This window comes from Camarhynchus parvulus, chromosome 1A (assembly GCF_901933205.1).
Source record: "Camarhynchus parvulus chromosome 1A, STF_HiC, whole genome shotgun sequence".
Classification (NCBI taxonomy): domain Eukaryota; kingdom Metazoa; phylum Chordata; class Aves; order Passeriformes; family Thraupidae; genus Camarhynchus; species Camarhynchus parvulus.
The window spans coordinates 54,734,327-54,761,543 of record NC_044586.1 but is presented as its reverse complement, the minus strand read 5'-3'; the positions used below and the strand labels follow the sequence as shown (position 1 = coordinate 54,761,543).

Here is a 27,217-nt window from a genome sequence, read left to right as displayed (position 1 = left end):
CTTAGACAATAATTTAGCTTTTCAGTGTGAATTTAGAATACTCTCATTCATATATGACCGTGTTTTATATATGAATATAGCTCACAGGTTTTCTCCTATACTAAAAAAAAGCCAGATAGTATTTGTAGAATTATAATGGTCTGTATGTATCTTTTGTTGATAACCCGAGTCTAGTTTGTTAGTTTTTCCTATTTATTTTGTGGTTTCTTGTGGAGAGACAGGGTTCCCAAATTCCCAGAGAAAGCAGACTAAGTGGGTCCTGATTTTCTGCTGGACCATACTCTAGCACAGAGCAGTGTGCACATTCAGCTTCCCAACTGTGATCTGCAGCTTCACTGGCACTGGCAGATATTAAACTGACAGTGACAGCCTCTGTGTGTGACTCCCCATGACAGCTGAAGTTGTTAACTGGCACAAATTCATGCCTTTGAATGGGTTTGCCTAATATTTGCCAATGCATGGGAATTTCTGTGTTCAGAGGTCTGTCAGATCTAGAACTCCAAAGTTCCTGGTCTGTCCTTCCTACCAGTGGGCTCACTATGAATGGCAGAGGTGGGATTCAGTTTGAGATATAAATGCAAGAAGAGGGGTGTCTTTCTGTAAGTTTGTGTTCGTTGCTGTGTTGGGTTTCTAAGCTTCTACCAGTAAATAAACTCAGGAGCTTAGAGAGAGATTTAGAGTGATTTATGAGATGTATGGTTTAAAGTGGCTTATCAGCTGAATGCCTTTTTAGGCTCCATTGAACATATTGACTCCATCTTCATTAACTTTGTAGCCTAAGTACACAGCGTGCTGGTAGGCACTCAAATTTAAAAATCTTCATCTCAAAATGGAAGCTTTCTACATTTTTTGCAAAAAGTGACTTAAAATTCTTATCATAATATTTAAAAGGACTAATGATGTCAAATTCTTGACCACTTGATCAACCGTTTTAATGTCAGTAAGTGTGAATTAGAAATATGTTTATGTATTGCTAATTTTTGTCCATTTTTCTTTGGAGGCATTCATTGACATCAGGGATGATTCAGCGTGGAAAGTAAAAGAAGGAAAAAGATAAGAACCCATGCTTTTTTATGAGGAAAGTATTTAGACATGAAAAAAACAGCAAATCAAAACTCAGTGATATGCATAGGAAGCCTGTAGGTTTTTCTAAGTTCAGGTTCTTTAGGCAACTTCCAGTACTGTTGAAATAGATGTTAATTTTTCTGTGGTTAAATGAAAGTTGGTTGTGAATGCAGAGAGAAAGTACTTTTTCTTATGCTTAGCTTAGTTTAGCTTGAAGAATGTGAATAATCCCATTGACTTCAATAGAACAGCTCATGAATTGTTTTATTTAAGCATGTACTCTCAAGTGCTTTATTGATCAGGATCTTGATGAATGAGTATAGAATACTTATAGAATGTTAGATACAGTCTTGAAAACAGTTTATTTTGCTCCTTGGCTACTTTGAAGTAGCCAATGTTTCTAGAAGAAGGCTTTATTAAAATTAATATTGTTCTCAAAGACCAAAGTCTGGAAGAGAATTGTGTTGCTATACAAGAAGACAAAAAGAAAAATTTCCTTTCTTACATCCACATGCTCTTTAATGTTATGCTCCTTCCTCCCATAGAGCCTCTTCTCACTGAGCTTCCCTGATGTTTTAAGAGTACATTACATTTAAGATTACACTACAATTTAGTTTAATATTTTAAACCTACTTAGTTTTCTTTTCTGAAGCTCCAGTTAGTTGTGTTAGGTATTATTGTTCATAGAAGTGAGCACTAGCAACTAAACTGAGTGCCATTTGAGTGCCTTTTTTGTTCTGATGTCTTGTTTTTGTTAAAACCTGAACAAATATTCAAAGGTCCTAACATGTTGTACAGTTCTCTGGTTCCTTGTTTCAAATTTATTAAGACATCCGTAGCTTACACAGCCTGCACAGAAAATCTATTAAACATTAAAGATCATTTAAACTCTTTTCCACTGTGTGAGACATAATACCTAGATTCAAACACAACTTTGGGGGAGGGGGGCAGGGAAGAAAGGACAAGCTAACATTTGACAAATCCAGTAAAATTCAGTGAAAATAACTTCTTTATAGCAGCTTGGATCCTTGTGAAGGGCTTATGAAATTGGTATAATTACTGCTTGTTTCTGGAATGCGCAACCTCATTAGAACTACATGAAATAATAAAAATCTTATCTTCTTTTGTCTCTCCAGTCCTTTAGGTCCTAGTAGTGATCACTGCTTTTTTAGTATTCTGGCCTTTCTTGTATTCCTGACACGTGACAGTCTTGTGCTTTGCTCTGCCACTTGCATTGTCCTGGGCTGTTGATTTTGGGAGCTGTTCTGCCCTTTCTTCCTGTCTCACAGGGGTTCTTAGTTCTTTTTCACTCTTCCTCCTCCATCCTGCTCATGGGTGATCTGAGGCTTTCTTACAACTTCACTGTCAGCTTATGCTGATGATTTGCATATCTACTTTTTTTCCTGATCTGTCTTCCTTAGTTAAGACACGCGTTTCAGAACGTCTGCATGACAGTTCTCCTGAGATAGTTGGCAACAGTTACTGATATCAAGAATTCCTCTTTTCCTCAATAGAGCTCTTGCTTCTCTCATTTCATAACTTTTTCTAGTATATTCTGCATAGGACTTTTTTGTTCAACATATTTTTCTCTTACGTTTTCCAGACAATCTGTGCTGTACTTTTCCTTCACAGAATTTCCAAAATCCCAATTCCTATTCTTTTTTTTTTAAATTTCCATCTAATACAAATAATATTAATCCCTTTAAATCAGATAGAATATGTAATTTTCTTTTTCTGTCATTACTCAGATGTTCCATCATTCAGTTCCTTCATTTTCTTGACATTTTTCTCTGTAAGTATTTATATGGTTATCCCAATTAAGATTCTATTCTCCCAGTGGTAGGTCAGAAACTACTGATCAAAAACTCCAGCTATTTCAAAATGCATATAAATCTGATGAATTTTGGCTGTACTGTGCTTAGTTGGAATTAATTTTTTTTGTAGTATGAAACTGAAACAATGCTCATAATGCTGGAGTTTGTAAGTGAATATGAAGAAGTTCTAAAGTGTTGCCTAATATGACATCAGAAATGGTTTTCAAGTTAAATCTGATTTTAGCAGTCCTCTGGGCTGTCTTTAGTAAGCATTATTTCACTAAGTCTTTGCCACCTTTATCTGTTAAGATACATTTCTACACAACAAAAAAACTTCAGTGTGGAAATTTTCAGTTGGGCACTAGTTCAGAAATAATGTTGTCCTGATTATTCAGATCTCTGAACAGAGTATATACTGTGCAAGTACAAAGGGTGAAATATGTAGTTAATATACTGATTATTCAGATTAACTATGCAAATAATTTATTACTAATGATTACTGCATATTTTAAATTAGTAAATTAATTTGATGTTTCCATCTTTTGTTTTGTTTTAAATTTTGCCTAGTCTATTTACCTTCTTGAAAACATATGTCTGTGAATGAACATTCATTTCTCTGTTCAACCTTTTTGGCTACACCCTAATCCATTTTCACTGTGTGGGCAATACACCATAAACAAACTTGTATATGGGAGTTGGTGGGGAAGATTAATTTCACACAACTCAGTTGTCTTCAATAATGTTCCATAGAGTAATGATATCTTTCAATGAAGCTAAAATTCATGTCTTTAAAACAGTCAAGACTAATATCTGAATCAGAACTTGAGCATCATTGCTGTGTTGCAGTACTGTTGTGACTTGGTAAACAATGAAAGAAAGAGTTTACAAAGTGAAAATAGCTGTCGTGGGAAACATCTTTCAGAGATGGTGACTCCACATCAGCTGTTGTACTTTTTGAAAGTTGTGACTGGTGGTAATTGAAGGAAGATAAGTTTTGATTCAAGCTGGAGATATGTGGATTAAATTCTGGAACTGTATTTTTCCACAGTAGGGAGGGAAAAATAGGACTTGATTTTTGTTTAATGAAGAAGTTAATTGTATGAAGGAACAGTGTACTTTATATGGCTTTCTCAGTTTGTATTGACCCTGATGTTTGAGAAATGCTGAATTCATGCAACCACATAGAAGTTGAATTGTATGTTGCAAATGGCACAAGTTTCTCAATCATGTAAGCTGACAGAAGTTGCAAAAAGTGGATTTGGAAACTTCATTTGAAGGTAACTTATGAAATGAATTTAAAAAGCAATACTCTCTTTTTTTAAAGAGCCTCTGGTAATTTGTACAGTTGAACAATACCCTTTTCTCTAATGTTTTTAGTAGGTTATATACTGAATTTAGCTACTATTATTTTGAAATGTTGAATATTATTACACTAAGGATACTTCATCCCACTTTATTGGGACAATAAAGCACAGTTGTATTTAGTTGATTACTGTGATTTCTGTTCATTCCATTTGCAGAGGTTCACAATGCTTTAATTTGCAGGGGTTCACAATGCTTTAATTTCACACAGGCTAGCTTTTATTTCTCCACTGTTTTAAGCAGCACTGACATTTCACCAACCTTTCTACCTTTGTTTCTAAGTCCTTCAGTTGCAGCTTTTGTATTTTCCTTGTTTTTCTTGAAATTATTTTTTTTTTTCTCCAGTACCACTAAGTTGTCGTTTTAAAGATGTATTTTTTTCAGCCATGGAAATGAAAACTTCTAGGTTTTGGAGCAGTGTAGTGCCAATATCCATGTTGCTCATTATGAAGTTTGTACTTGTAAATGTTTATAGGCAATATCCTGTAGGAACCTCAGCCCAGGCTGCTCTCATCTTCCTGTCATCTCCTGTTGCCTTCAGTTACTTGCTAATGTGAATGCTGACATAAGCTTTCAGATAACCCTATTCAATCCATTTTACATAATCCTGGGTTAATTAGACATTATGTCAAGGCCAGTTGTGCATTTTGTTATTATGTGTAAGTCAGTGCAGTCTATTAAATGGTTCTTAGTCAGTATCTAATGTTACTCAGTGCATCTTCAGCATCTGCTGAAAAAAAATTGAAAAGCTGTGCACATTTTACAATAGTCATTTCAGAGTACTTGTGCTTGGTTAACAAAAATTCACATATGTTTAGATTTTATGACATTGCTGTATCATGATTACATGTTAAAATACATGATAAAATTAATAATTTATTTTTGCAACCATGAATCAGAACCTAGCACAGCAGGTCACCTTTTCATAGAAAGAGCTCTGGTTAGTCAAGCCGGACCTACTTTTCATAAACCCATGCTGACTATCTTGCAAATTTTTCAATTTCTACTGTAGTATTTTTTTACCTGTATAGCTCAACAATTCCAGAAATTGTCATGTAGTTTTCCATATATGTAAAATAGTTACAAATTCCATGTACATTTTTAAAATATAGTTGCATCTTCATGAGAAAACATACAGGTAGTTATGCTTCATTTCTTTTTAACTTATTCTTTTGTGAGAAGACTGTGTTTATAAATGCTGTTATCAGATGCCATTCAGTGTATTTCAATTTATTTTCCATGGAAATTTGCATTGGAAAGATGTGATAGCAGTGCTTTTCAATTTAAATGCATTAGCATCCACTAAGGAAGTTGCAATACCTGCATTTTGAAGAGCAACGTATGTTGTGCAAGCTGATGGATTGTGTTAATCTAATCAAACTGTCAAAGCAATCCTTCTTACAATATTCTTCTTCATAAACCCAGTAAGCATCTGAACTTGTGTTTTATGCCTTTTTCCTCGCAGAAAGTAAACACTGATCACACTCAAAGCATTTGGAAATGAGAATATTAACAAAGATTTAACTGGCAAACTGGTTGCAACTGTGAGCAATGAACAGGAAAATCTATATCATGCTCATCAACAGTAATTAAAATATAGTTTGTAAACTTACAGCTGATACTTTAAAAAGAACTAAGGTACATATTTTCTATACTTTGTAATATAGCATTTCAATCAAAGATACTTTCCTTTTTGAGGATAGCTGATTAGTAGTGATTCATACAAAACTCACGTTATTTTCCTGTGTGATAATCTTTCAACCTGCAGTTTAAGTCATATTTTAAAACAGAGATTCATTATAAGAGGTTTATTTCTAAATTTGATGTGATGTTTTTTCCTACTGACTAAAAAGACATGTCTACATGTCATTTTATCCTAGTATACTTTAGATATACTTAATTATTTTAACTCTGTTATTACTTTCTGTTGTATCACATTATTTCAGAGACTGAACAGAGAGGAAATATTAATGGCTGTGTTGATTTATTATTAAAATGTCAAATTGGAGAAAAGGTGCACAGAAATGCTACTGTTGGGAAGCAGATTAAAAAAAACCCACTAAACACATTTCAGGATAGTTTGCAATTAAAGTATCTTTGGTGAACCTTTTCTTGTTATCAGTTTTGACATAATAAATTTGCTGAGTAGTTATCAATTCAGAGAAGACACTGTGAGCATCTGGGAAGTACTACTGGAAAGGTATTTTGATGTATCACTATTTCTTCTTTATTCACTGTGAAGGAACTTACTTTGTTGATTAGAAATTTAAAAAAGGCCAATTTCAACTACTTTGAAATGCACAGTAGATGAAGTTGAAACAAAACAGATACTCCTTTATTTCATATCTGAACAAAAGAGTAGTATCTGGTAGCATAACAACTTGAAAGTTTTCAGATGAAAATACATTTTTAAGTTGATGAACAGAAAGTAGTGCAGATGCCTGTACTTTTCCTATGTGTGCTAGTTGTACATGTGTTATGTAATATCATCACAAGTGATCAGGAAAGAAAAGTGAGTAACAGAATAGGAAAGCCTGCAGCTGGTAAAAACTCATTCTGAATAAGCATAGAACTGAACTTACAAACCAAGAAAAGCAGAAAGACTGCCTGAGACAGAGTGACAAAAATACAATGGTACTTAAAATTCCCATTCAGGTAAGTGTAAAGGGGCATGGAAAGATTTGAGTTGAAAAAGGAAATTATATTCTGGTACATAGTTTTGACCATGAATTATGTATTGCCAATTAGGCACAAGAACTGGAGGTCAGAATACTTTTAGGAAAATGATAGAACTAAGAATGAAAGAGACCCAAATTTTGCCATTACATAAATCTACAGTGTTCCTATGTAACAGGTTGGAGGAAGTCAAAGTGAAGAATTGCACCTTCAAGATTCTTGAGCCTGGCGGGGGAAAAATGATTGAGAGGAGAATGTAGAACAGGTGTACAAAGTACATGTGACATAGGGGAAAATTTAGTCACATTTAAAAACTGGTGTCAGGTGCAAGCCCAAGATAGTGCTTTACACAGCAGTTCAATTGTTGAACTCTTTACCACAACACTCTGAGGGTCCTGAATGTTGTGTGGATTCAAAAAGGGACTGAGAAAACTTGTGAGAGAAAAATCTATCATTAGGAATTGAAGCAGATTCCAATATCTGGATCAAGATACCTCTGTGCTATGATGTGGTAGATGGGAGGAAGTTAACTAAAACTTGCACTTACTTGAATTTTCCCTGATTCAAAGACAAGATGCTCAACCTAGATTCTTTTAGAGTAGCCATACTGGACTCTGAAACTCTGTTGATATATTATGAAACTCTGTTGATATTTGAAACTCTGTGCATATATTCCACATAGAAAAACATCTTCAGGTTAGAAAAATTGAAGAAAATGCTATTTTTTTACAATTTTTTTACAAACTCCATATGATTCAAGACTCTTTCTTCTTCCACAAGGCACTGTGTTTTTTCATAACCACATAATGGATGGAATGTTTTATGTTATCTCTAGGGTCTGAGGAATGCAAAGTTGATATGCAAAATTAGGCAGCATTTCTTTGTCTACAGTATATTTTAGTTTACGATATTGATATTGAATTTTTCTACTAATTTAAATATTTAAATAGAAAAGTGCAACATTTTGCTTTGAAAAATATTGAAATCTATGTTTTCTATATAAATTTATTTTGTTTAAAAGTAATATTATTAAATGTGTCCTTTTTTAATTTTCAAATATATTTTCTGCTCTTCCTTCCACATATATTTTATTTGAGCACTTGGCAATATAACACAGTAGGAAAAATTAACTTCCTTGTTTGGTCTTCAAATATATGAAGAGAGCTGTGAGGAGAGCTGACTTCTTCACTCAGTTGAGGTCAGCAGGTTGCTTGATTTGCTGACAATAAATAAGAAGAGGAAAGTGTCAAGAAAAACATGGATACAAATATTTTACATAAAATATTATTTGTATTGTAGGAAAATTATATCTTTGCTTCTAATTAAGAAAGCCTTTAAATAATTATTCATCAAAGTTCTTACTTTAAATGGGATTATGATAGGTAGACCTTTTTGTGTTAATAAACATACTCAAACTGCAAAGTGGTTTCCTTTGGGTGTTAATATTTCTCATAGAGTTAAGACCTGTTTTTTGTTTGTGTCCTCTCTTTACTTCTTCCTTTTCCTGGTCTCAAGCAAACATCCATTTTGACCTCCACTGTTTCCAGTAATCCCCTTTTTAATAATTTATATCTTATTCAGTTCCACATTATTCATATCAGAAGCATTTTGCTTTTATATGTGTTTAAATGTCAGAAGCAAATACATTTGGAAATAAATATTTCTTTAATTTTAGTCATGATAGTTTTCCACTACAGGTAAGACATTTATATTGTTTAACAGCGTTAACAAAACCTAATGTTATTCTTTCAGCAGGGGAGCAGGGGTGAAGTGGGGAGAACAAAGTGTAGGAGAGATGAGTCATCTTGTTTTCAGTATTTCTAAATAAAGCAGTTGTGTTAACATGCTTTGATCCCTCAAGTAAGTGCTTGGAAAATGAAGGGAAGATAAAAATTTCTTTCATCTTTTGAGTAATTTAAAATCATTTGGAATTTGGTTCTCTTCCAGGTTGTCCCTTTATATAAGTACTAAACATTATTAGGTTTTCCATCATATTGCTAAGTCTAAGTAATTAACAGAAAATTATGCAAAGTGAGAGGAATGTTGCAGGTACTTTTATTGTAGTAAATAAGTCTTGTAAAGTACTTTTTAATGGGGAATTTAACAATTATTCATTTTGGTATTAAAATGTAATGACTATCTGTTTTCTTTTAGGTGCATTTGAATTTCTGATTTAAGTTACTCTGTGCATTTTATCCCCTTAGCTTTCATTTAGATTAATCAGCTTGTTGCTATAAATATTTTCCCCTAGTGTCATTTCCAAAAATTCTGCTAGTATCAGTAGAAAAGTAGACTTTGTAGAGTTAAATCTTCATTAAATGTTTTTATTCACCAAGACAGATTGTTTCATTTTCTTCTTGCCCTAATTCTGCTTCATTGCTTTTAGAAATGCAAATAAATCCTGAATCAGAAAACTCTTCGTATTTAGAAGGAGTTCTTGGAAGTGTGAAGATGAGCACATGTGGAATCAAGCATACTTGTGCTATAACAATCTGGGCAGTTCTTTATCAGGCTCTTGTGAGAGGGGGCAGGGAATGGCTGGCTGACCATGTTAAAAGCAGTCATTTCTGGCCCATTTCTACATGAGATGTGAGTCAGTTTTACTGACTGCATGTGATAATAACTGTTTGTTACGATGTAATTAGTAGAATTGGATAGAATAGTTCATTTAAAAGGGACCTACAGTGATTATCTAGTCCAACTGCCTGACCACGTTATTATACATTTTTATGGCTCACCTACACTGAAAAAAAAAGAAAAATATCCATCCTTTACTGATTTCTGTTGATGTCTTCTCTTCCTTACATTACCAGGAAAGGGTGCTGCCAGAATACTATATACTAACATCTAGCACCATTGCAGATACAATTTTAGCTATATACTTTCCCTGGGAAGGTGTTTTGTAGAGCTTCATCCTGAGTTTTGATCTTTTTACAAGCATGATTGAGAGGTGCAGGAAACTATTTAACACATTCCTACTGGAAAAGTTGCAGTGTATGTCACTGGAGCAATGTAGTTTCTCAAGGAAACGTGATCAGTTGAGTCACTCATTAAGTTTTATTGCATCTCTGGTGTGCTGAGATGTCAGTTTGTGTTCTGAAAACAGTGTTCAGAAGCCTCATTCACTTGCCACATCAATGCCTTATTCCTGAGAAGAGGCACAAAAGTCATTCTCTGTTTCTCCAAGCTGGAGTTTATGCTGGCATACTTCACAGCAGAGAGGTTTCACTGTGTTCCTGTTCACTCTAAAATGGACTGTAGAGCGTGGTGCACTATTGAAATAATCAGCTTCTGGTCAAACACAAAGGCATTTCACAGTCTACAGCACCATCCTTCATCCCTTATGGAGCAGCATAGGAATTTAAATAAGCTCTCATGCAAGGAAGATTATTTCTTTTTGGTATAAACATTTTAAATGAAGGGAGAAAGTCAGAATATCTTAATGACTGTCAGGAAGTAGGAGCATAAACCCTTTGGGTTTGTGATTATGAAGTGTAAGTTTTAGAGAATTAATGGACTTGTAACTTAGTGTTGATTTAAAAGAGAATGTCCTACAAAAAGAATTAAGTTTTCTTAGCTTAGTTGATTCATTTTCTATGCCAGCTTTCTGATGTCTTTCCTCCTTTCAGTCATTCCATCTTACAGACTGCGTAGATTTTTCCCTACCATTGTGAAAATAAGTTTAGATTTAAATATTTAAAAAATATTTAGTAGAAATAAGCTTTTTGAGGAAAGACACTGCTTTATAGCTGGTCAGAAAGTGGAATTTATTATAATTAACTATTGAGATATAAATTTTTGAAAAACACTTTATAATGTATTTATTACTGAATATCACTAATATATGTGAGCTAGAAAAATGCACTCTTTATTTTTACTGCACTTTTTATTTTTCCTGACAAAAAACCCATAGCTTACTTCCATGGTGGAGTTTTGATGATGTATTTCAAATTACAAAAATAAAAACAAAACCCACTGATTTAGTCCAAAAAGCGATATTAAGTTATAAATGGCAGTTCAGTTGCTCTCCTGAGTTGTCTGATAGCTTTGTCAATATGGCAGTCTAGATTCTGGGGGCATATTTGCAGAGATTTCATATCAGGCTTATCTGCTTCTTTTGGCTAAAGCCATGTACACAACACTAAACAGTGCAGGGAGGAGACAGGCTGAGCTACCAAAAGATTCTACTTAGAATATCAACAATCATACATTTTTTTATATGACCTCTAGTTTTTGTCACTTTATTAAAATGATTGAGAACAAGTTTGTGTTTAGGTCCTTACTTCAGCAAAAATAAAATGTGCTTAAGAAGAACTGAGTATTAATAGATGAGACATTCTCTGTAGAAAATTCTGAGTTTTTCTCACTAGTAGCATAATTATTCCACTCATCCTTTTCGCCTGACAAATGGAACACAACTGCTGCCAGTTGTCTATTAATTGCATCCTTTTTATCAACTTCCAACTCTTTCTGTTAAACTGTGATATGCTCTATTTAGTATATTATTCTGTAGATTTGTTTCTTAGCATTCCCACTCACCAGACATTTATTTTTGTCATGCCTGTGTTTCTCTGCAAGAGTGAGGGAGTGTGCAAGAAGGTGTTGAGCAGTGTCAGATGAAGCTCATTGCTATTCCAGCAGCATGACTGCGCTCCTTTAGGAGGGCATTCAATCCTTGGCATTCATTCCCTCACACTGATGTGATAACAGAATAAAAGAGCTTTACAGCTGATTGAAGTCAAGTAGTAGAGCCATTGTAAAGGCTCACAAGAAGATTACTGATGAATACCATTACTGCTGGAGGTTGGACTGGCAATTGTGCATGTCCGTGCTTTCTTAAAGAGATTGAATAATGAAAGAGAGCATGTGGTAATAATTCTGAATTACCTATGCTGTCCTTTCCTAGAGGGAAGATATAGATGTCCATTGGACTTAAGAGTACTAAGAATTGTGTCATATATGTTTACCAAGCTCTGAGAAATCTTCATTTTTAAGTGGTAATTGGAGTTGTGGGTATATTAGTTCTCTGTTTTTGAATACCGGAATAAAGGAAATTGGGCATGATATTCTGCTTTAGTCTGGAGTCAAAAGGTGTTTGGCCACTTCAGGTATTAATGGAAATTCCATAGTTTTTCCCATCTTTCACACTACAATGTTCACGTTTTTCTTATGACAGGAGGCGGATTGAAGGCTTTGAATTTATTGCAGTACATGGAACAGTCTTTGCTTATAAATGAAACGGATGACTGAGATAAAATCAAAGGCTCTTCTGTGGTTTAGTTTGGCTGAATGTTTTTGAAACTAATATAGTTTGTGTCTGATTGTTTTTTTCCTGCAGAGAGGGAGTATATTGGAAAACATTACGTGAAATTCCCAGTCTGACTTATTTTTTCTGTTATGCTTTTAAGTAATGAAGGAATAGGAGATAAATAAAACTTTGCAAGAAGACTTTCATGTGCAAGAGAATAGTTCATAACTGCATGTACTAGCTCTGACAAGACCCTGGTTGCTCTATAAAACCTCAGGTTGGCCTTGGCCGTGGTTCAGTACATGACTATATGTGAGAGTGTGTTTCAAAAGGATGTCTGCAATCCAAACCAAACCACAGTAGCTATGCCATTCAGAAATTACTTTCTGAATCCTAGAAAACTCCTCAGAGCCTTCTCTGCCCTCTACAAGATTATTTTCATCAAACTCTGTTTACCTCCTGATCTTCCCATCAGTCTTTCTGGCTCTGGTTGGTGTTCTTTGCTGTAATTTTTCTCCTGGTGTTCACTGTGATCCCTGGAATTTTCAATTTGTCTGAAGGGAAGCTCCTAAGGGATCTCACTTTTCCTCTGGAGACATCATCCCGACCTCCTGTGTCTGTTTTTGGAAAGGAATACAACCCCCACAAACTGAAAGCAAAGAATAATCTTTTACAATACTCTTCAATTGGATCATGGTAAATATCCATAGGACTGCTGTACATTGGATCACATAACCTTTAATACATTTTCCATTGGTTTTGGTAGATTAGAACAATTGCATGTTATGATTATTTTTTGTCCTTTATCTGTCTTTGAGAACAATGGCAGAAGTTCCTTAGATTGTGTTGATATGTCTGAATGGAAAAGATATTATGAAAAGTAATAAATAGAAATTATGCCTCCAACTTCTATTTGCTCTGAATTTGTTTCTAATGGAACTTTTATGAAACACAATAAATAGTATTGAAAATGCAAGTTTTATATGTAGTGACTTAAGAAATATTATAATACCTTGAATAAGCTAGATAGATACAAGTAGCTATACAGGAGGTTTTTTGCATTCTAGACAGAAATTAATATTTTGGAGAGGAAACATGGTCTAGTCGACAGGACAATAGAGATAACAGTTGAAATAGCTATGCTTTCTTGCTTTTTCATTTAAATACAGTCAGTTTTTCTTTCTTTCTTACAAAAAGTTATGGATGAAAATTTCCAGATAATGTCACCTACTGTTTCCTTTCTGTAAAAGAAACTTTGTGGAAGTTTTATATAAATTATTAAATACAAATCAACTCAACAAAGACTGTATCCTTTGATTATCCTTTAATAGATTCTCTTGTTGCTGAAAAAAGTCTCATACATTGTGCTCAAAAGGGTCCACAAAACTAATAGTAGCATTTTCATGATTGAGCCTTTAAATTCTAATAATCTTCCTGTTTGTTAATAAACAGGTTCTCTTCTTTCTAATGGAAGTCTTTCCTTGTTAGTAGTAATTTGTCAAGACTGTGGAAAATCAGTGTCTTAATTGGAGAGCAAATCAATCTGTCCTTACTGAGATGTATAAACAACTTTCATTGGTGATACTTCTTTAAGCCTTAAGTTGCAGACAGAGAAGAGTTGACTCTTCAGTATGTTTTAACTTTATTTTAATATTTCAGAAAAAATATTTTTCTGGCAGTTATGTGCTTTGGTTTGTATTCAAACAAGCCAACACCTGCTCTTTAGTAAAACATTTTCATAATTAAAAATACCAATTTTTTTCAGTTTTCCGTAAAATACAATTTGAAACGTTTTGTTTCATGATACTTTTGCAGTTAAATATTTAAATTCAGACTAAATGTTTGTATGATTGCAGCGTATTTATTTTCAAAGTTTTAAGTGTGATTATTAATATAATCTCTGAATATCTGCTATGTAAATTAGGTATATGGTAAAGATATTTTTGGTTTTCTGACTTGTAGTTTCTCTTCCTCTTTGGTATTGAGTCCCATTTCAGTACACATGCACTCTTCATAGCTTTTACTCTGTCTGGGCTATGACTTCTTTTTTTCTTATTTTTATTTTTGTTTTAAATTCTCTTTCTCTCGGGCTTGGTACCCGTTACGGAAACAGAACTCTGCTGCTTGGTTCCCTGTAGGCTCCCACTGAGCAGTGCTGACAACCTTTGCTTCCCACCTGTTTCCATAGTAGCAGCACCTTGTTGTTTTTGAGAAGTGATTATTAATTTGGTTTATTGTTTAGGTGTCCAGGGATGCAGTGAATTTTCACAGCCTTCAAAGGCTGGCCAAGCTTTAATGGGATAACATGGAAAATTAACAGCCCTTGGAATGTTCCTGACCCAGTCCTTGCTGTCTGAAAGTCATGTGGCAAATGCAGATTCTTGACTGGTGGCCAGGATCCATCTTCAGTGGCTCATCACTAGTCCTAAGAATTGTAAAACTTCTGGAATCAGTCAGTAGTTTGCCACCTCTGTTTATGTCACTGTGCCCGGGTGCCTGGCTTTGGGAATCTTTTCAGCATATAAATTCTCAGTATAACTTTGTGTGAGCTGATGCTTTGTTTTGCAGCTCATTTTGCACATTGCTTGTTTCAAACAAATTTCTTCCAGCTATGCACACTGTGCTGCTTCTGTTTTGGCTGGAATGAGCTACAGATGTTGTCAGTGTGTGGTGAGCTTCATCCTTCCATAGAGCCATTCTGTGATGGCAGAGATTTTATACCAGTAAGTTTTTAATGCTACCCTGAAAAATAAGGTGTGCAGAAATCAGTTTTCCAAAATGGTATTGCGTAATTGGTATTGATTAGCATAAAATCTCTGCTTTGGTTTCTTTTTGGTAAAGTATGTAATTGCATAAAATATATTTTATTTTTTATTTAATTTGTTTATATCATTTGCTATTTTGATATTGATTTAGGGTGTTTTGGAATCAAGAAATCACTATGTACACAAAGTAACAGTGTAAGCAGTGTTAAAAATCTTGTAGCTATGTACCAAAATAAGTTATATTTGCAGTTTACATTATTTGTGAGATGTGAGAACATTGACATTAACTTAAATTTATGCTTGAACATACAGCTTTATGTCCTTCTTTCCAGCATTTTGGGATATGTTAGTAAGATTTTAAAGTCTAAAGTTCAAAGTCTTCAGCCTTCATTGCTATAAGCAAAATAATGTGAAAAAAATATTATAAAGCTGAAGGACAGATACAGTTAACAATTACATTTTGATGCTACATCCTTTAATAAGTAAATATTTTAGTTCACACCTTGGGTAGAAAATATTTTGTTTGGTTTCTGTTTTAATTTTCTAGACACTGAGTTGTTACTGTGGAGCATATTTGTTTGTTTTTTTCACATTCATTTTGTTGATAAAATTCATCTTGAAGCCTGGCAGCATAATTTTTTTATGATTGCTTTTTTGTTGACTGTTACAGCTTAATAAGAGAGATTTAGAGAAAATTGCATGTAATTTTTTTCTTTTATAATAGTAAAAAATAAATCCAGAAAGTGCCATTTATAACCTCATTATGTACTCTTTTAAAGTCTTAAATAAAATAAATAAGTAAAATACTTCTGAAAATTTGGATAGATGCTTGGGAATCTAATGCAGTGTCCAGGCTGTTTCAGTGGGACTAGTCCCGCTGTCCTTTCAATGTATTAGGTTAGTATTTTTTAATAAAGGAACTTGCAGAAGTACTATTCTAGATGTTATACAGTGAATTTCAGCTAATGATTTTGTGTTTGGCCAAGAAAACCAGCCAGAAAGCTTTTATTTGAATCAAAGCTGTCCTCCTATTTTGAGCTGCTTAAGAGTAGGGGTCATGATTAGGGCACTCTTGTTTGCTTTGTCTTCTCTTGGAATTGTCTCAAGCTCCTGGAACTGAAGACTCAGTCCTTCCAGTGTCAGCATGGATTGGTGGAGCGTTGCTCACAAAAGCTGATGGAAGGAAAACAGCAAGTCACATTCATTGACAGCAGTAAGAGATTTGAGTAACTCAAACTTCAGTCTGGTGATGTCATGTCACACAGAAAAAACATGAAGCTGTGCAGGTTACATCAGGCTTTCAGTATGGAAAAAGCTGTTGAAAAGCAAGAGCTTTATAAGCCCTTGTGCTGTATTTGTCATGGAGTTAGGTTTTCTAAAAAAAAAAGCCAATGCATTATTGGTAATATTGGAATTAACAAAGTTGCATGTAGGTAGTAACACCCTAAAATTTGCCTTATTTTGTGCCACTTTTTTCTTCATTTACACTGCTACTGGATATTCCTGTAGGAGCTTTTCTAAGGAAGTGGTGCTAGGAAAGCATTGATGGTTAGTGTCTGATACACCTGAGATGGAGAAAAGTATAAAAGTGTTACTGTTGTAATAATCTCATAATTGATCAAGGCTCTTTAGGGTCAACATAAAAATTTTGGTTTTCAGAGATAAGAATAGTAGCATCAGAGGTAACCTCCAGAGAACCCTGATAAAGCAGATTGCAACAACTCTACAGGTGTTGCCATTCCCAATGAGTCTTTTGCTTTATGCTGCTGTCTTTAGTCAGTGGTCTGGTGTGAAGACTTATTATTAAAGCAGACTTTGTCTTGATCTGCAGTTGATTGTCAGCAGCTGAAGAAGATTTAAATCAAAGATCTTACCTTGATTCAGTGTCCTGAAAGATACATAAGCTGAGCAGGCTGTGGCATCTATGGAGTCATTTAGCATCCTCAGAACCATAGTGTTATTCACAGGAAATATTTTTGCTAAATCTAATGAAGGCAGTCATGTTTAGTAGATGTAGATGTAGTAGATGTAGTCTCTCATTCTGATCAGAGTTCAGCAAAGCTGCACCTGATCATCACTATTAATTCTTTGTGTGCTAAGCAGTTGGTGGATGGGAATAGAAGTGGTCTGAAGAGTAGTTTTTGGATTAGCTTGTTGAGTCTTTTGTACTAACAAAAGAAGCAGCTAGTCTTATTCATCCCAACAAGATCAAACTCCTGGTAATAGCTATCAAGTATTTAATGGGTTTAATTAAAATCCGTGCATTATTAACATTTCCAGCTGTGATATTGAGTGACTAGCAATTTTCAGATACTTGGAATGAGTAATGGTGTTGGCTTTTCAGTTGCTTTTGATACAAACCCTTTTATAAACCTGCAGTTTAGCACCATCATGACTATAGAACCTCTGTGCTGGATGGAGCTGAAGAGCTGTTGAGTAATGTTTTCAGATGTTGTGCTTTTCTTTAATCAGACAAGATGTTGCTGTATTCAGCAACTGTCTACTTTAGTTTCGTTGGCATTATTAGTTGGTTTTAATGGAAGTTGAATGAAATGTGAAGCATGCAGACCAAGGAATGTTGTAAGCAGTCACATGGTCACAAAAAGCTTGGTATAATTAAGTCATCATCACAAAGCAAGATTGAACATTCAGGCAAATTGCCATCCCTGAGTGGAGACTGATTCAGACAGTGTTGCTGTGCAATGAAAGTGTTTTCATGAATAAGGTTTTTGCAAGACAACAAATGAAAGAAAATAACAGTCCCAGCTATTTTCTAGCCTCTAATAGGAATAATGGTGATCAAAAATTAAGGATTTTGTTGCTTGTTTCTTGTTTTGTAGAATGTGATTTAATGTGGTTTAATGATGGGAGAAGGGGAAGCAGCCAGTGATATGTCTTGAGTATCTTGATAATGGTTATGCTGGAAAGTTGGATGATGTTCTTGACTCTGTGTTATAATTTAACTCTGTCATGCCTAAACTTCTTAGCTTGGAGAACAAGGAAGGAAGGTGATATCTCATGCTTATTACTAAATATATTTTTGGTATTTCTACTTATCATCGTAGTCAACAAGACCACCTATTAGAAAACACGTGACTGAACATGTGACATATTTGTTCATTCTCAGCTCTTATGGTGTGTTCCTTGAGAGAAAGAAAAAGTTTTGGAAATAGTTTGCTTGAAAATTTATTTGTTGTTATTATTAAGAAGAAATTAGGCTTTTCTTAGAACAGACAAGGTTCTGGTGTAAATGTCAATCTAATCAGAACTCTTCACAAAACTTTTACATTACATTGATGTAATCATCCCCCAATTTAAAGTAGGAATTTGGGGATTGTAGAGTTTTTATTTACTGAAAAAAAATTCAGCAATATCTTTATTGGATTGTTTAATATGCTTTTCTCAAATGACCTATAATATTTAATTTAACAGCTCATTGTAATCTGACCACCAGCTTTGTCCAGAAAGGCACATGAGAAGCTCTCTATATCTGGAAGTGACATATGAAGCCTAAAACATACTTCATGAGAGGATTTCTTTGAATTATGTGTTGGCAGTGTGTCAGTAAGCACTTTCTTGTTATTTGAGAAGTTGGAATTAGCAACCATTATTTTTTAATACTGTTAATACTTAGATTTTGCTTTAGTCTTTCAGTATAAATATGTGATATATATGTGTAGAGGTATCCTCACTAGGTTTTTCAGTTGTGAAATGGTAGACTAGCACTTACAACTTTCTGTAGGTCTGCCTTGAAGTATTAATTTGATAACTTTCATGAAAGCTAATAATATGATGAAGCCAAAGCCAATTAATTAAACAATGACACAACTATTATACAGCTATTTCAGATATTTGAAATCCATGGACTAAAAGCTCTAATGATTGTCTCAAGCATGTATTTCAGTATATTTGATAACCCATGAATATCTGCAGAAAAGGATGTCATTGTGTTCTTTTTAATGAACTAACAATTTCATACCAAAATTTCAGCAGTACCTCTGTTTAGAATAAAGGGCTACATGTAAATGAGGCTAGTGCAGAAATTATATTTAAACAATGCTGACAGTTCTTCTATTGTGCCCATTAATTAATTTCCCGGTATCGCTGTTCTCTGGGAATGAACTGTAAAAATAATTAAAATGATACATGAGGTAAATAATTCTGAAATTCAAAAGGTGAAATAGGGAATTAGTTTAGTAAATATTAGTCATACTGCTTATTTGTGCTCATTTGCCCTTTAAAAGCAGGTTGGTGAGGAAGTGTGGTCTAGTTTTGGTTCCCATGATCTGCTGAAGTTCTCACAGGTGGAAAAGTTGTCATATTCTTTTTTGATCGTGCTTGTGCAATTGTGCTTGTCCCTGTATCCAATCAGTAGTTTGCTTAAAGCAGGTTGGCATTTATGTAAAGATATTTTGCCTTGCAGCAAAGTACTTCAGAATCAAATCAGTTGCAGCTGATCATATTTACTAATGATCTGGATTTAGTTTGTACTTTTTAAGTTAAATCATACTTTTAAAGAAAATTCTGTGACTAAAAGCAGTGTTGATTTTAGTGTGGTACAGCTTTGCTTTTTTTCCCACCACATTTTTGGCCAACTAATTGCTGTCAAGTCTTGACTTGAGACAGAATTTGAGTGTTTAAGTACAAATTAAATTAGTGATTTCAGAGAGAACGAATGGGGTTTTAATTAGAAGGAAACTTCAAAACAAATTTCTTTCCAGCTGGACAGTCATGTCTGAATAAATGAAGCCCAGCCTTCAGCCTAGCTTAAAATATAAGAAGTTTTTGCGATACATATTCTTTCTATTATTGAATAGTGAAACAAAGATGAAATCTATATTTGGGTATCCCAAATGTGCATGCCTTTGAAAATATTTTGTCTGGACATTTTTAGTCAAATCTGCCGTGTAACCTGTTAAAAAAGAAATAGCCCACCAGTTTTAGCAAGTTTTTTCTGCGACTTCACTTATGCTGGGGAGGCACATAGTTGGTCACTTCTGGGTTTATCCCTATCTTATTGCTCCTCAGACTTTCCATTACAACTCAGTGCTTCCATAACTTCACACCTGCAGGAGGGAATTTAAATTTGGGTGGGGCAATCTCAGCAAATTAAAGATGCAAGGTGTATTTTCTGGGAAATAGCTAGAGAATTAAACTTTTCAAACCGAGGAAGTTTTTGAAAAGGCTGTTGGTAGTGTTGTCTTCTCATACGCTCTTACAGCTTGTGTGATCTGTCTGCCCAAGCCTTTTCTGAGGAAAAGACTCAGGACTAAGGTATGTAGGGAAGTATATGCTTCACCTTTATATACGTGAGAAACAGAATTAGTGTATGCTTGTATTTCATGCTGTTAGAAGAAGTAGATGACATAGTGGTGTTTGGTGTTAATGAGACAGAGATTCGCTACTTTGAGTCATTGCACTATATCATGGTTTGGGAAGATAATTAGGAACCATATTAATGGCTCTAACCTAAATAGTTTGTTTTTTAACACATCAGCTATGTGAACAAAGAAAATATAGCTGTAAGTAATCAACTGCTCTCTAAAACCTAAATAGTGTAAATTATCTATTGTTATTAATGTGGGCTTATAATGCTGTGTGGCTCCTACTTGTTAATGCACTGAAATCAACCTGGGAGAGTTTCATTAGTTCTTGCTGCTGCTTCTTCTGTTCTCATTGACAAACAAATTACTTGCAGAATGTAATTTTTTGTTCCTGCTAGAGGAACAAAATGTAAAATATGTATATTGGATTGGGGTTTTATATACAGCCCTCACTATTGTTATCTAAAAATCACAGTGGTTGATTTATTGCTGGCAGAATTCATAACCTCACATTGCCACATCCCTGTTTTGCTATGTTCTATGTAGTTATAACTGCTGGGTAAAATGAAAGTTGTCTGCCTTTTCAAAGTGTAGAAATTCAAAGCAGTAGATTAGTAATAGTTTCTCCAGCAAGTACAAAGAACAAGTCATGGTCACTCTTCACTACAGATAACAAGAGGCTTATTAACATGGGAAATTAGAGAAAAGAAATTATATTTTCTGGTAGACTCACTATCCCTAATGCTTCTATGTCTATCTAGGTTCTTTTCAAAATAATGTTAGAAATGAGTGTTGCAAAGTGTTTCCCTTGTGTAGAGTTCAGCATGTTCTTGCATTTGTATCCAAGGCATTTTTCAAGAAAACTGCTTTCCTCCACTTTCTTCTGTCAATATGCAATTCAGCAAGAAAAGGCTTTAAGGGAGCTGCATAAGAAGCTCCATTCCTTTGCTAAGATTTAGCAGCACTCCTGTGTGCAAAGGTAATAAACCACCACACAAGAGGAGGAAAAATAGCTGTAAAAGATGACAGTTCAGTGTTGGATGTGAAAGTGTTTGATTGAGTGAGAATCCACTTGACATCCTAGTCATGACTGAACTCTTTAAAAACTTCTTGGTGAAATCTTTAAAAGAACCAAATGAGAAACATTGATTTTTGCTTTCCACCGCAGTGTATTCTGGAAAAGTTAGGACAAAAAAGTCAAATACACACTTTGTTAGTTATTTTTTAAATCTATTTGAATTGACCATGTTAGCAAGTGAAGAGGACAATAATTTAAACTCCATTCTGAAAATACAAGGTCATGTGGAAATTTATATTAAAGATGCTTCATAAAACTAAATTATTAGTTGAAGAGTGCATAAATCGGGTAAATAGTAATTATCACTAGCATGCATTTATATTTGACATTGAGTCATAGTCTTAACATGAATTTTGCATGCCATATGGAGCATTCCAACAGGGCAAGGTATTGATCCAAAAAAATTCCAACAGTGGTCTGTGTTCTTTGTGGCTGGGATTTCACAGCAGAGGTTTATATCAGAAGTCATATTTTAGGAATTGTTGCCGTGTTGTTGGTGACTAGATCAGAGAAGCCAATGACTAAGTTGTTGTGAAAACTGATCTTCACCTCGTTTTCAGCATAAATTTGCCAAATCTAATGGAAGATTTTATGATAAGTATTTTTTTTGAACATGCCTAGCAGAAATAGAGAATGTGAACACAGTTCTTGTAACGTTTTTTTTTTTTTTAATAGCTCTTCTATAAGGAATTTAGTGAACTCTAAGGGTTGAGATATTTGCATATTTTTTTGGCTGTGACAGATATTTCTAGCTTGATGTTGTGACCTGGAAATGTTACTTTCCATTAAAAATTTTCAAATGCTATGAAATGTGTTTGGATCAGATTTTCTTTTATGCAAAGATCAAACCTGCCTATAAATTTTCATGTTAATTGATGGGTGTTCACATTAGAAACAGCTGCTTGTAGGCCTTACCTATAGTTATGTTTTGTTTGTTTCTTTTGTTTTTTCAAAGCATAAAAGATCCAACTTTATTGCTACATTTATGGTAAGAATGGATTCAGCTTAGACAAGTGCTCTTGGTCACTTACTGCTTTTAGAATCATCCTCTTGGGAATAGACATAGTGAAGCAAAAACAATGATACAAGACAATCCAAAATATGCAAACACAGCAAAAGTGTTGTTAATAGGTATTTTTCCATATAACTGTAAAAATTTTTAACCTGTATAATGAATAAAATTAAAATTTTTAGCGCTTTTCAAATAATTGAAGTTTCATTTTATAACTGACTGGAAAACTGACAAGCAGAGAAGGTTATGATCCCACATAAGCTGGTAGGCTGCTGTGTACAATAAAAATAGTTGCAGTCTGCAAAGTATTCCAGTATCTTTTAGAATGCCAAGATTAAGGTGACTTCAATTCAGTGTTCTCTAAACTTGATTGTATTATTCTTTCACCATGACTAATTATGTCATTTTAAGAAAGTGTTGACATGGTTTTTGTAGGGGAAAATCACACCTCACAAAGCTTGAGAGCCAGTGAACACATGTACCAGGCTGATGTAGAATATTGAAAACATTGAAGAGGGTTCTTCACTAAAGGTTATTAAAGAAGAAACACAGCTGTAGAATTCACGGGAATGCCCTTGTATGAATATTAATAACTGCCTGAAAGTTAGAAAACAAATATTAAGAACAAGCAGCCAAGTTTCAAAATTAAAGGAAATAACATGTCATTCTTTTGCAATTTGTCATGAGGCTTAAGCTCTTTCTGCTGAAGTGATAAAAAAGGGATAGAAGAGCAACTGAGACAGCAAAGTTTGCTGACAACACATGTTACTAAGGGTAGTAAAGGTGAGGGGCGGACAGCAAAGAATCACAGGACTTCATGTCTCTCTTAAATGTGTTAGCCTGACATAAATAACATGTGAAATATGGTGTGGACTAAATAAAGTGATATTGTGTGTTTGGACCAATTCTAGCTTTACAGGAATAACTGTGGGCTTCAAGGTAGCTTCCTACAGTAAAGCACAAGAGAAAAATACAAGCTCAGTAGCAGTCAAGAATAGAAAAATTAAAAAAAAACCCAGAGGTTTGGAATTACTGGGGAAAGGTAAGGAGAACAAAATATCACTCATAATGATGAGTTATGTTCTTTCTGCAACTTATATGCTATACACTGGTCAGGCCCTATTTCAAAATGAGAAAACTACGGGAAACTATGGTTAAGAAGGCTGAGCAGAGGAGGTGGAACTGGTACGTGAGGAGCAGTGGAATAAGCAAAAGAGTTCAGTCTGCAAAAGAGAAAGAAACATAATGGATTGCAGAAAGTGAACAGGAAGTGATTCATACTCTTTCATTATCTGAACTATTTTGAATGAAACTAGCAGGTTTAAACCAGGCATGCTATATGGCATGCACTCGTGTTTTGGAATTCTTGTTCCAGGACTTGGTGATTTACCAAAAAGCTTGCAGTTGCAAATAGATTTCGGAAGTAAAGACAAATCCATTAACTCCTATTAAATGGACACATTCTGCAGCTTCTCTTAGGACATCTCTGAACATGAAACCTTTGAAACCTGGAGTGTTCTGGGGAGGTACTGCTGTATCTTGCACTCTTACACTCAGTCGTCTGCTGTTGGTCATTCCTGGTGAGAGGCTCATTACTGTCATGGACCTCTCTGGTGTGCTTCTGCTATGTTTCTTCTCAGACTGGAATTCTTGAGTCTGTGTTGACAGTGAATTGAGTCTGAACCTTGGAAGTCAAGGCTCCTGGCTGATCCAAAATGCAAAAGTTGGAGGAGCAGCCAACATATTCCACTGTTCATGTGTTGGCTTCTTTCTCTTTTTCTGCCATAGATTGCTTGGATATTTTGGTAAAAATTATTTAAATCTCTTTTCACCTAAACTATCTGCTCTTTGTAATGTGGTAGTGTCACCTTAGTTTTTTAAGATTTTGTAAGCCTTCTGATGTTGACATTCTTGTAGTGAACTTTCTCACACACTTTCTGTAAATAACTCATTGTTTTGCATTCCTTTATAAAAGAAGACAGTTGATAGATTGTTGGTTTGACCAGTGTCATTGGAGAGGTGTCACTGTCACCCTCCAATCTGCCGTCACTTTTGAAAAACTATAAATGTTAGAGTCAGAAAATAAACTTCCCTTTTTTCCTTCACCTTGAGAACAGTAGTGTGCTTGTGTTCTTTTGTGTCCTATAGTGACGTGGTAGAAATGGAGTTGCTTAAGGTTGCTTTATTCATGTGTAGTTATTGAGTGTTTGGAAGTCCTTGTGTCTGAGCTATTACTTGAGTAATGAAATGTGGTTTAATACCTAACCCTGACAAAATTTCATAGCTTTAATTATTCTGAGTACTTAAACAATAATCTTGTATTGTATACAAATACAAATATACAACAAAATTTGTAAATAAATACAAATATAATAGCATAAGGTATTACACTCCCTAAATGTTGAAGTATCCAGGGTGGAAGGCTGCTTAGACTAATCATTGACAAGACAATAATCAGTCTAGTCATACAACAAAATTTGCATTCTTTTGGTGGTTGTCTAATTCAAGAAGCTTGCAGTCCAAAGAATGTCTTTTTTTTTCAGCTGCAGAGGAGATCCAACATTTGCAGGGGAATGAGATACTTGTGATGTTAACAATCTAAATGATTTTTATTGATAATGACAGATGGTTCTTAGATAATGTGCTGAGAGTTGTCTGTAATATGTTCAGAATAAGTCCTCTGGAAGGTTGTACATCTGCCTTGAGATTTTTTTTCTGAAATATTTAAATCAAGGTCATTGTTTATAGTTGATTTTAAATGGCTTTTAGCTGGTAGCCTGCATTTCTGTACATTTAGAGATCAAACTGTTTGTAACTTCAAAAGCTACAAATGGAAAAGTGTAATAGGTATCAGGTGTTAGAAAAGGCAATTATGCATTAGCTGTTTTACTCAATTTCTAAAACTGTCTAAAACTGTCCATTGGAAATACTTTGTACCTAGACTTATCTCTGAAGCATGATGAATTTTTAAATCTGTAGGGGATATGCATTTTTTCTCTAATGAATTGCATTTTTAAGCCTATTTTGTGTCATTTAAAAGTGCTTCATTTGGAAGAAGCTTTTATTGGTGAAAAAAAACCAGAAAAATCACAAGACAAAGTGAAGATTTTTATACACGTCCAGATAATTTTTCTACAATTTCTTAAAAGTGTTTCCAAAAGTAGATAATTCTTATTTTCAGTTCCAAGTGCACTTTTAAACTTAAAAGCTTCCCTCCAAGTAGTTGGCATTGTCTCTTTTCTGGAACCTTACTGATTTGGTGGACCAGATGGTCTGTAGTTTCTGTAGCTGTTAACAAGGTGTTTTACAAACCTCTTGTAGCACACTCTGCTCTTTTATCAGTCAAGGATAGAGGAGAAGGAAAAGTAGTAGTAGAATATTTTTTCTTCATCACTTGTTGTAGCTGGGAAGTTTATTTATTGTACCAATTTTAAATACCATGTTGTTCTAGGTTAAATAGCAATGAAATAGGTATTTTATCACGTTATTCTTTATGTAAGAAATTGTTTCAGTTCACTGTACTTGAGCAGAACACTGTATATATATATATTCTAAAGAGTAAACTTCAATTTTGAAATGACCAGCAAAGAATATGAAAAAACTTGCTATATTTTTAGAGCACTATAATTAGATCATGTAAATTATATAGATATCAGCAATTAAATACACCTCCATTTGCCAGATTATGTAGTTTAATTTCATAATTATTATTTTCAAATTCTATTTTAATGAGATTTTACATAGCATTATTTCACAGTCATAACATTGGTAATTTAATATCATAATTATTTTTTTAGTCCTTAGTGGTATAGAAAATAAAATCTGAGATAATTTGATAATATGACCAAACTTAGTGATGTCTTTTAAAGACCTCATCACAAAATTTTCTCAACTCTTATGTGAAATTACAAAATACTAATTTCTAGGGGGAGTTTTATAAAGGGATGGAATCTGCTGACTCGAACCAGAACAGAAAGCTGCAGATCTGAATACAAATCTGTATATGTTTCATCTTATGAGTGAGTTTTCTTCCTATAGTGAAAGCATCTAATTCAGTTCAATATAATACAAGTTATTTTTATTTTTACAATGCCTAATAATTTCCTACATGAAAATTTACACTTAAAAAGCTACTGCTAGTAGAAGAGTTGACTTAATAATGGGGATGAAACATATGTTCACACTACAGTGTTGAGCTGGACAGTACAGTATTTCATACCAGATATAAACTAATGGATAACACCAGAAATGGAAAACACATCAGTAAAGAATGGATTTAAATATGAGAAATGGAAGCTGCCTCACTTCTGTCCCTGTTACAGATAATAGCAATGAATAGGTTTGGCATAGATTAAATGCAAGCATGTTTGTGATACAAAGAGAGACAGATGTGGCTGACATTTGTAGTTAGAAGTAAATGTCATAAAAATACACTTGGGGCATATGGTGATCAAAAGTATTATTATTTGTGTATTGAAAGGATGATCTATTTTTATTTTTTCTAGTCTGAACCAGAGGGTTTTTCTCACTTTCATTTGTACGTCTGTGCTGCCTTCCTTGTCAGGTGGAGGAAAGAGATCCTGGAGGAGAAAGATTTTCAAGTAAGTGAAAAGGATATTTTTCAAGCCCTGGGTGCCATTTCTTAGATTTACCTTCCTAACATTACTCTGGGGATGAATTTAAGACAAAACAGGAGCAGCAAGACTGACGATATCTTACTGTTAGAGTTGCTCCAAAACTGTTAGACCTAAAGTGATGGACTATAAGCAGTAGGAGATGTCTTTTCTTTGTCCATTCTGGAAAAAAAATGCTGTTTTAACTGAGGCAGACTTTGAGCAGATGATTTCTGGGGACGCTGTTACCTTGGTATTTT

General features: G+C 34.3%; 1 protein-coding gene across 2 annotated transcripts in view; it reads left to right on the top strand.

Annotated features, from left to right (window-relative positions):
* Nucleotides 1-27,217, top strand: part of TBC1D22A (TBC1 domain family member 22A) — a 138,262-nt gene that overhangs the window by 81,575 nt on the left and 29,470 nt on the right. The window contains exon 12 of one of the 2 annotated variants that reach the window (XM_030961052.1): nt 26,850-26,945. The exons of the other annotated variant lie outside the window; for it this stretch is intronic. Coding sequence (XP_030816912.1) covers nt 26,850-26,945 — 96 coding nt within the window. The remainder of the gene's footprint in view (nt 1-26,849; nt 26,946-27,217) is intronic. 2 annotated transcript variants of the gene reach the window in all.